General features: G+C 35.5%; 1 protein-coding gene across 4 annotated transcripts; it reads right to left on the reverse strand.

Annotated features, from left to right (window-relative positions):
* Window positions 1-468: 468 nt before the first annotated feature.
* LOC113727132 (U3 small nucleolar RNA-associated protein 21 homolog) lies at window positions 469-8,851 on the reverse strand. 4 transcript variants are annotated; one of them, XM_027251135.2, is made up of 7 exons: window positions 8,553-8,851; window positions 8,413-8,440; window positions 6,107-6,207; window positions 4,399-4,602; window positions 2,556-4,311; window positions 1,674-1,894; window positions 469-1,437 (listed from the first exon to the last, which is right to left on the reverse strand). In XM_027251135.2, exons 1-7 carry the CDS (start codon window positions 8,676-8,678, stop codon window positions 1,288-1,290), a joined length of 2,586 nt encoding a protein of 861 aa, XP_027106936.1. In that variant the 5' UTR covers window positions 8,679-8,851; the 3' UTR covers window positions 469-1,287. The 4 variants fall into 4 exon arrangements, with proteins under 4 accessions (XP_027106936.1, XP_027106935.1, XP_027106937.1 ...); XM_027251134.2 differs by having other exon boundaries at window positions 2,412-4,311; window positions 8,553-8,850; XM_027251136.2 differs by lacking the exon at window positions 8,553-8,851 and adding an exon at window positions 5,541-5,647 and having other exon boundaries at window positions 2,412-4,311.
* Between the last annotated feature and the right edge of the window lie 2,563 nt (window positions 8,852-11,414).

Here is an 11,414-nt window from a genome sequence, read left to right on the forward strand (position 1 = left end):
ACACATTCTTTTTTTCGCTGAAAAATATATAATAAGAAATTACTATAGTATATTCCAAATTCTAGATAAAAATTACCAGGACCCAAATCAAATGAATATCTGCACATTTTATAAATCATCAGATCTACAAGTTAATTACTCCAAACTCAATTAACAAGTAAATAAATTTAAGAAATTTCATATTTGACAAACATATTTGAAGCACAAAGATCACTAGCTGTTATTAGTTTTGCCAGCCAAAAAAAAATCAGTCACCAAGCTTTCCAATTAATCTACCGAACTTTTTTCGAAGCTAGCAAGCTAAAATAATCATTCACGAAGTTTTCTTCTTGTGTTGACAAAGCAAGAAACAAATCAAATTAACAGAATTAATTCACTTCATCATGTAAAAACAATTTTCCTAACACAATCAAGTACAGTTTGTTATAGCCTCCCTTGTTGCCGCCAATAATTTTGAGTCAAGAAAGCTGTCACAAGAAGAGATTATAGACCATCTTTATAAATTTGAAAACTACATTTACATACCGGAATGGCATATAGTTTTGCCACTCGTATCTTTCACATATACAGTTACAATAAAATTTTTGAAAAACACCTTAAAAAACAGCTAATTCAGATGGAACCAAAATTATATTATAACCTTGATGATTTTATAATCTTAGATGGTTCAAATACTTCATCGAGCTAATACTTGATGCTAGGAGGATTCAGTTTCATTAGATATTTAGATCAAGAATTTGTTCCAAAGAGAATCCAATTTTAGATGTGGAACCAAAAGTATAGACCTTGAAGCTGGGTTGCCCACACTTAAAAAATTAAACTGGAATCTATGTAGCCACTTGTACCACGTTCTGTTCAGAAAAGAATCCTGATATGCCATGTGGAAAAAGGATTAGTATACGATAGCAAACTTTTGACCCTTGAAGAGATGCCGCTCCCATGCTGCTGCCCATGAAGCTCGATAGCTGTGGCCAACAAGATCAGCACGCAAGGATTCACCACAACCTTATATAAGCTTATTCTTTCAAAAATGGTGAAGATCTGATGGGCGGAATGAGAACTGGAACCTCGCAAGCGCCCATAAAATAACCCTCCATTCATCTATGGTCCCAGAACCCATAGACATATAGCGAACAAACGTAATACTCATTGTGAACTAGTTGGCGACACTCCATCTCAGTACCAAACCGTGCAAGTGACAAGGTTGCAACACAGTTTGGTATGGAAAACTGAACTCATGGCAACAGAATGAGCTACCAGTGTAGAAGGCATCCATTAATCCAGCAATCAAAACTGTGAATTACTCAAAAATGTCACCATGCATCTAGTACTCTGGAACAACTTATCCACTCTTTGCCATACTGCTGATTGGACTTCCAAAAGCTTCCTTGCTTTGTCCTGTAACTTTGACTGGCGCCGAATTGTTTCCCCATGAATCTGGCCGGCAAAGAACACGAGAAACATGTCATATGACCAAATAAATAGTAGCTAGTGAAACCTAAGCAACAGATGATTATGTGCTCATACTCATAAAATTCAAGATCTCAAAACAGAGAATTAGGAGATGCTTCTCCTTATAAGAACTTGCATGTCATTCTTATTTTCTAATTTTACAAGCTAAAAAAACTCCCTTGTGGAAGAAAAACAAATAGAGAACACTATAAAATTCATACCTTTAAAAACAATCTGATGACAGCCTGAATAAACTCGAAATTATTCCTGCATGAAATCTCGTGCTCAAAATAATCCAAAAGCAGTTCAATAAAGTATAGCTCAGGCCTTTTGTCCATTTCTTGATCATCGTCATCATCATCATCAATAACCTGAAGCATTCTCAGTTCCATATCCAGAGCTGAAGGAGACAAGCTTTTGATGTAATCAGTGAAAGCTGAAACTGCAATATAGATCAAAGCAGGTGTAAATGACAAAATTACAGAAACTAAACAGAACTCATGTTGCGCCTAAATTCATTATCCACTAGATTTAAAAATGCTTTAGGTCAGTATCTACACCACCCAAATGGTGTAATATGGAAGTGCACTTTACTTATATAGGATCCAACATAGATTAACGACCAGCCCCGTCAAATCAGTGCGGCAGCCGAAAGCGGCAGTTCGCATCTAAACAGTAAAAGACTGAAACCTTTTTTATGCGTTGAAAAGATGTTTGGATACCTACTAATTACCTTCTAGTTTTGTATCTCAATTTACCAGCCATTCACAGCACCAGTCCCCCCACGATTATCCAAGTTTTACTCAACATAAAGACTAGAAAACTGAGTTACCAATACATGTTATTTCAAAATCTAAGCTACCCCCAACCACACAGAAATCAACTTGGCCATACTATAACCTATGCTACCACTGCTCAACTAGTAGCCCAAACAAATAACAGAGAACCAATGGACTCACAATTTCCTACATCCACAGATGACTGAAGATATTGTAAGAACTGGGATGGTGGTAGATTAGACTTTTTTCCATTGCTTAATGCTTCACCAGCTTGAGTATCCTTCTCTTTATCAGAAGATTTGCCAGATTTAAATAATATCTCACCAGAAAGAGATGGAATAGAAGGTAGGAAAAAAGGTGCCTTTTCAGGTTTTTTGGGAGGCTCAATTGGTTTGTTTCTGGCCTTAATAATGTCCAGATTAATCAAGCTTTGCCACTGACTCTTGGGCAAAAGTGAAAGGGTAACAAGATCAGGGATTTGTTTATCTAATTTTGTGGAGTGAGAAGTATCTTGCAAAGGAGCATCTAAAATGGCCTTCTCAGAGTCGTTCTCTGGAGAGCCTTCTGCTGGAGCAACAGAAGGCAACTTAACACTCAAAACTTCATTCCCACTGCCATATGATTCAAAATTAGCAGATCCAGAAAACATTGCCTGATTGACCCACAGATAAACTCCATTTTGATCAACATGAGTTGTTGCTAGGACATCCATATTGGGTGACAATGACAATGCTGTTATAGACACATCAACCTGCAGGGCATCTATCTGTCTGGCCAAGATAACATCCCAGATCCTAAGACTCCCATCCATGCTGGATGTCAAAAGCCATTTTCCATCGTCACTAAAGCACATGTCAGTTATACGGTCAGTATGACCTTCAAATTTACGAACCATTCGTAGTGCAATAACATCATATAATCGAATGACTAGATCATCGGCTACGGTAGCCAGCAGCCCATTTGCACGGTGGTAAACAATCTTTACCAGCGAATTGCCTATTTCCCATCTAGACTTTAACTCGCGTCCCTTGAAATCCCATACTTTGATGTCCCCATGATATCCAGCACTTACCATTATAGTATTTGTAGAATCACATGCAAGGCCAATGACTTCACCATCATGGGCAGCACCTTTCCCTTCCAATGCATCTAGATAACTGCCTCGGCTAATTCCTGACTGTAGATTAAATCGCTCAATCCACCCACCTGCAGTACCTAGAATAGCAAAGTTGCCACATGCACTGATGGTACATGCCTTAACTGGTGTCTGGTTTTCAGTGCATGGGGTAAGAATATGCTCACCAAGAACAAAATTTTGAAGCCTCCACACATATGCTTGAGCAGTATCTCTATGGCATGTCACCACATTACACCAATCACGTTGCCTAATTTCAGCAACATCAAATGCAATGACAGGCTTCAGCTTTATCTCTTCTTCCTTCAACCTGAGCTTTTTTGCTCTTTTAGAAACATGACGCTGAGATAACTCTCTGCTTTGCTGGTCCTGGATCACAGAAAAAAGTCGAAAGGCACGATCTTGACCGGCGGATAGAATGTGCCTGCCATTAGCATAGAACTTGATGCATAAAGGAGGAGCACTGTGCCCACTTCTAAACCTCAGCAAACGAGGATCCCCATCGCTTGTATCAAAAATCCACATTTTCAGAGAATTGTCCATGGATGAACTCATCAGTACAGGCTCATTAGCAAAGAAGTGGAGTGAGGTTATAGAGCAATCATGGGCCTCTCTAATGATAGACTGCAGTCTTCTCTTCTCAAGATTCCATATGCTTATGACCCCAGAAGAACCTCCAGAAGCTAGAAGGGGCTGCCCATCAGTGCGGAAAGATAAGGCTGTTACAGCACCTCGAGTAGAATGACTAAAGGACACTATTTCTTCATCATAGCGAATGTTGTGCACATGAATCTTTCCATCAGCGCATCCAATCCCAACAACATCTAAAGCTGGGGATGAAACACAACAGCTTATAGATGATTTCCACCCTTTGAACTCATAAAGTTTTTTCTTTGTGCTAACATTCCAAAGTTGAAGAGACCCTTCCTGACTTCCAACTATAATCTGTTCACAATTTGTTGATGAGAAACAAGTTCCAAAAAATAGTCATGAAAGACAGACAATACATATAAAGTCGGGGAGATCAGATACCTTGTTCAAGTAAGTATCTGGGTGCATTATGCAGCTAGGGGTGAAGTTGTCCTCAAGCATAACATGTCCAACTGGAGCAAGGCTCTTGTCCATTTCTTTGAATGCCCATGTGAATATATTGCCTTCAACATCAACACTTAAGATATGTGCACCAAAAAGAAGCAAGTGATTAACCTTTGCACCATGCCTGCTCCAAGTCGCCACCTGTTCCACATGTAAACCTCACAATAAGGTTCAATTATTTTTTTTAGTAACAAACAAACTCCTCATATAACAATCATTTAAAAAGTTCTCTTATTATGATCTTCTTTTCATACAAGGTACTACTTCGAACCTACATTTAGTCATTGACAATCAGGCACTATGATCTTGAACATACATACTTGAGGATAGGAAACGCCAAAATGGTGGGGTGAAAGATTTCTATTCCTAATCATATTCATAGAAAATTTTCCAATTACAGGCACTAAGGTTTCTTAGGAATAACTTTCCTAAGCTTCTTACTTCAACTATGCAAAAGATTGTGTAGCCCCAAACCTTGCTTCTTATATATTTCTGACAGTTTTATTTTGGCAGAGCAAATGAAAGTAACATACTTAGTTAATCCCTAGTAAGACTAGTCAAAATAGGATCTCTCCTGCCTGCTGAAGCAGTTGCTCAAATTGACTACCAGTAGCTTGCTTAGATAGGTTCTTACTATTATCACTGGCTACTTGATGATTATATGGTTCAACTACCTTCTCCAAAAATAATTGAGCCATTTCAAACTGGTCCTGAGGAGCAATTCTTTTTATTGCTTTGATTGATCGTGGTAAATCCCAGATTTTTCAACCATTTTGTGTTTTCTTCTTGATACTAGTGCATTTGGCCAAACTTATATTTAGCTAGTAGACTATATAATCACCTATCTTTGTATGCAAACACTTTTCAATGGCATAATATTTCTTTAAACCTTACCTTATTCATGTTCATTTCTTAACTCGAATATTCTAAATCAACCTAACCATTTAAAACCAGTGCAGGCTCCCTACCAATGTCAAAGTGAATGTCTGACAACGAATAAGAACAATCAATACGCATATTATTTCCTTATAGGCTTCATCATCTGGCTAGTATACTAAACATGTTGAAAAGGAAGTTACCACGTCCATAAAAATGGGAGGCCAAAAGTGTGCCACAAAAATGTGTGTTCACTAATAGTGCCTGCTGTCTGGGAACATGAAAAGAAGTAGTGAACGTGCAGAACTGCCTGAGAAGATTGAGAATGCCTAATATAAGAATACCATTCTTTGGTACAGCAATATGGAACAAATCAACTCAATTCATGTCATGAATTAGGTGAAGACATAAAGCAAGGTATAATTGAGCTCCTACAGCTTATTCTGACAAATGGTCATGCATCAAATGCAAGAAGTCATGCAAAGTCTAGCAACAAAAGCATGATAACTCATCAGTATGTTATTCGCATTTTCTAACTAGCCTAGCAGTGTCAAGGAGATATGGGACATTTTCAGTATGCAGGCCTTTAGAACATGTTGGCATAGAACCGTTCCAATAAAAACTAATCAAATAGACCAAAAGCCTATTGTAAAGCATAACTGACAGACCTTTTTACCAAGGAAACGATTTGCTAATAAAGCTACACACATTAAATTTCACATCATGAAGACCTGTCATCTGTGCAATACAAATAACTTTTAGGACAAACCTGATGGGCACGTTTAAAAACTGCAATACTACTCCCATATGCAGCAAAGGTGTACTCGCGATAAGAAGTAAGAGCTCGTATCTTTTTTGGAAGTTGAGGGCCTTCATTAAAATCCTCACCAGTAAGTATGTTTAGCAATATTTAGAGAGAAATACAAACTCAATAAGTTGATGGAAGAGATAAAGAATCAGTAACAAGCCTTACAACTATACAATCAACAACAATTTTGCCAACAGAACACTTTTGAGATAATAATAAAATCAAACAATCTACAGTTACATAAACAATTCTATTTGCAACATTTATTGATGCTTGCAACACATTGACAATGAGTAGTAAACGTGCTAGATTTAACAATCAAATACGAAAGAAAGCACCAGACATCATGAATTAATGCAAATCTAGCAAAACTTCTTAACAAGTAATTAATGACACAAAAAACCACAAATACAAGATGTACGGCAATCAAAATGCTCCCCAACAAGTCCATCAAATACTGTCCATACAAGTAGGAATTAGCTGACCACTACAATAAGTAAGCAAAACAAATTACATTCAGAAGAATCCAAGAAATCTCCAGTACATCTTTAGAAGCCACATTTTCCCTTTCTCTACAATATGCCCACATCAGTATGCTGGTAATATGTGCAGTCCCTAATTCTAATGTAAATTATTAGGATTGTACTATGCTTCTTTGCCTTTAAACTAAAACCTAAATAAGCTTATCATTGTGCTTGATATCACACAATAAGTGCAGGGATCACTTTATATAAGCCTAAGGTTAGCAAGAAGAACGTACAATGCTTTTTTGCGTTTAGTCCAAGCTTATATAAGGATCGCCATTGTGCTATTGTGCTTATTATACATCTAACAAGCACAATATAAGCCTTATATAGGCTTAAACTAACTAGGAGAAGGTAGGTGTAGTACAAAAACACAAACATCACAATATAATACCTAAGAGGGTCAAGAAAGAGAAAGTCCAAAGATAGTTTCAAGATTCCTTTGCAGTAATTCCATATTGAATAAGTTTTACAGCAGCTCCAGAAAGGGATTTTCAAGAGTTGCTAACTTATGAAGAGCTTATGCGGTTTTGGCTCTTAAATGCTATCCAAAGCAACCTGAGTAAATGTACTTGCCAGGATAACCAACCAAAATGGGCACCATTTTACTGGGGTTGATAATTTTGTTAGAAGTTTCACAACAGGTCACTTAAATTTTAATAAACAATTTTTTCACAATTTAGCAACTACGAATCAAACCCACAAGCTTGCTTATTGGTGGTTCAGTTTACTTGGTAAGACAACCCTACCAAAAAACCAAAACCAAATAATAGAAGTGTTAACCAAATTTATTGGAAACAGGCTGTTGACCATTTAACCAGAAAATTCGAACGCCCTACTCTTCAGATCCTTTATTTTTTAATTAGTTATATATCTTCAATTTTTTTAGACAGGCCTTTTTGTTGTCATCAGCCACAGCCAGAAGCAAATTTACTTCATTTTTGTTGACTTTCCTTATCTTTTATGGAAAAAAGGTATTTTTGTAATTTACTGCAATTGACTAAATATCACAGCCTAATACATTAGGGGACTCTGCACACGAGAACTGGAATCCAGGCTACTGATCCCCTACAATATGTTTTGTCTACCCAATAGGGGTGCTCAGTCTTCATTTTTATGCATCAATAACCATTTCCAATGAAATTCAGTACTTGATAGCAGTAACTTGCTTTGATAACAGATGCAGATTCAAAGTTCATTATGGAAGTTATGCAAAAAGAAAGACGCCAGTCCTGTTTTTTATTTTGCTTTTAACTATTTAAAAAAACTAAAGACCAAAAAGAGTACCAAGCCAGAAAATTATTGTTCTTCTTTTCCCTTTGCTGTCATAAGTACAAGAACAGAAGAAAAATATAGACATTAGAATACAAGTTACATCCAACTAAAATATCAACCAGAAAATCAATGGAATCAAGTAAAGCTTATAGTTTGGTTCAAAAACCAAATTCGGATTTCATTCTAATTCAAACTGTGTATATGGTAAATTCCAATTCCAATTCCAAAATCCAAAATATATCGAAATCCAGAACCTCCTTTCCTAAAGGTATTCTCCAAACGCTTCCAAATTTCCCTTCAGAACAGATTTTGAATAGATGGAAAGAAATCCTTTCTTCTCCGTAACTAATCACTTCATTTTAAAAAAATTAATTGAAAAAGTTGCATCAAAACAGTAATGCTCAAGAAATATGCATTGAAATATAGAAATGAATTGGAGAAACAAAACCACGAGGTTCCAATACTTACCAACTAGTACCAGACTGAGCTTGGCGCACTGCAAGAAACAAAAATTAAAGCCTTCAAAAAAATTCCAAAATTTGCCAAAAAAAAAAAAAAAAAAGATTGTGCCCAAATGGAAATGCATAAAATAAGAAAATAAAAATTACGTTGTAAATTTGCCATGCTTTTCCGACGCTGACGGTGACGAAGGTTTCGGTGCCGAGTCTCTGAACGGAGAAAGGGACATTGGTTGTGATGTATCCTATGGCTCTAAACGGTTCAAAAATCCCCATAGCTGGAGAACTTTTTTCTTTATCACATACAAAAACACGCTCAGAAACACGCAGCAGAGCTGAATTGAGAAGAGGGAAGAATCAGGATGACTTCCGACTTGCTAGGGTTTTGGACAGGAAGGGGAAGCGGCTGTAAAGGGTTTTAGGGCACAGATTTTACATAACGGCGTCGTTCGTTGGCTTGGGTTGTTACTTGTTAGTCTCGGCGTTTTAATTACATTTACCTCCCATGTGTTTTCGTCAATTTAGTATCAGACCCATATATTTTGTAAAATAACTATATAGCCAGACGTCAACTAGTCAACTGATGAGAAGCTTTTACAAATAGAAGGATGAGAAGCATTTTTTTTGGGTTAATTGCACTTTGTCCCTCCAAACTTTGGATGATTATTCACTTCAGTCCCTAAACTTCAAAATGGGACACTTAAGTCCCTAAACTTATAAATACCTCCCACTTAAGTTCCTAAACTTATAAAATAGGACACTTATATCCCTAAATCCTTATAAAATGGGACATTTCGACCACCAACGACATTCAGGATTTGTTAACAATTTTCCTTAAGTGAGAGATATTTATAAGTTTAGGGACTTAAATGACCCATTTTGAAATTTAGGAACTGAAATAGGCAATCATCCAAAGTTTGGGGAGACAAAGTGGAATTAACCTTTTTTTTTTCCGCCCTTTCCCATGTAAGGATCGGAGTCACTTTTGAATAAAAATAAATAAATAAACTTTTAATTTACATGTGCCACGACACTATACACACTTTATAAAAATTAATAATTTGATGATAACTTATTTCATTCACTTTGTCTTTGGTTGATGTGTTACTCTAAATCAAGTAATTCAGCATTGCATTCTAAAGTTTAACAAAGAAACAAAGCTACACAATAGCAATGATTATGTATTGTTAATTACTGGTTGGCTTTACCTTGCTCTTTGAGTAGGGTTGCCCCAGATTTGCTTATGAATAGTTTTTTGTTTCTTGTATGTGTTTTAGGTAATAGGAAAAGTGTGAAGTGGTGATATTACTTAGATAATAATAGAGTTTAATAAAATTAATGAATACTAGAGAAATGAGTATGCGTGAAATTTGGGTATGAATGAAATTTTATGTTTAAGTGGTATAAATATTATTATCATGAATCAATGTATGCTGGGAAAAAAAATATAAATAATGAAAGTATTGAGTATTTTTATTAAGTATGGCTATGCAGTAGTAGATAGGTATATATGTGTAGAAAATTGATGTAAATAGGGGAGTAAATGGTTTTGTTGTTAGTTTTCATCTTGTGGAAATCAATAGCTTTTTTTTCTTATTGTATTTGGTAATGGTTTTATGTTGGGTAGTGAATTTAATTACTTTAAACATTTCAATCATTCAATACACTATTTATTTGTTTTATTGCTTTTCATTTTATTTTTATATTATAAAAATGATTGAATAAAACATATCCTCTATCTAATAAATGTCATTAAACACAATTACTTAACTTATATTGAAATTAACTTGCTTTCTCACTATGATTAATATTTGTATAAGAAACAAAATGGACAAAAATGGAATTGAGCATTAAATCTTATAGAAAACGCATTGTATTAAACGAATATTTGCAGATGAAATCTTTAGAATAACATAGACCAAATCTAGAAGTGAGGATTAGTATTTCCATGGATTTTTTATATAGTAATTTGATTCATAATCCGCATGAGTAATAACATGCAATAGTGAGTCTATTACATAGTCCTATCTATTTATTTTGTTTGATAATCTATCTCTTAGGAGGAGGGTTGTGTTGGGTGGTTAGATGGGAAAAATTGTAAGTAAGAGATCTTGAATCTATATATATATAAAAAAAGATAATCTAATCCTTAATGGATTGTAGGGAAAGTATGCCTTCTAAAATTACTATATAATATTAAAACGATATAACAAAAAAGCTGTACTCTTTGTCTGCCCGTTTGGATTGTGTATTGTAATTATTGATGTAAAAAAACCCTTTATTGGGTAAATATTGATGCTAAAAAAAATCTAACAATGAAATGAATAGGAATACCGTGACTCAAAAGTAATATTGATGTCAAAAAAACTCAAAAAAGTAGTAGTTGTAACGACCCCACCTCCCCCCAAGGCTTACTCCAGGATTTACCGAACCACCTGCCCAACTCTTGCCATGACTCACTCATTCACGTCAAGGAAATAAGGTGCAATTTCAAGAATAAAAGAAATAATAGTTCTCAAGTTTGGAATGTACAAATACATTCATTTCTATCTCAAAAATCCATACAATCCCAAATATATCACAAGATTTAAACTCTCAATACATTCAACCCTAATTGAGAGACTAGTGCGATCACAATCGCAAATTTTTCAAAAACTAGACTATATTAACCTGTACCAGTCTCACGCCTCGCTCGTACCCTCTGTAAGGAAAACAAATGGTGTGGAATGAGTTAAAAGTCCAGTGAGGTTCCAAATAGCAAGTTGACCATTATTTAAAAATTCACGTATCAAAGTAGCAAAGTAACGAGCATAACCAGTCCATAAAAGTGAGCAATAACACTTCAAGTAGCAAATCTCAAAATAAACGAGTGTAAAATTCTTTTCTAAAAGAAACAAGAACACTACGAATAACAATTAAAGTATAAGGATACAGATGGCTCTCAGGAGCCAATTTCCCATTGTTTCACCAGAGTTTGATCAAGTATTAGTTGACACTCCGTCAACTTTCAAG

The sequence above is a fragment of the Coffea arabica genome, chromosome 2c (genome assembly GCF_036785885.1).
Source record: "Coffea arabica cultivar ET-39 chromosome 2c, Coffea Arabica ET-39 HiFi, whole genome shotgun sequence".
NCBI lineage: Eukaryota > Viridiplantae > Streptophyta > Magnoliopsida > Gentianales > Rubiaceae > Coffea > Coffea arabica.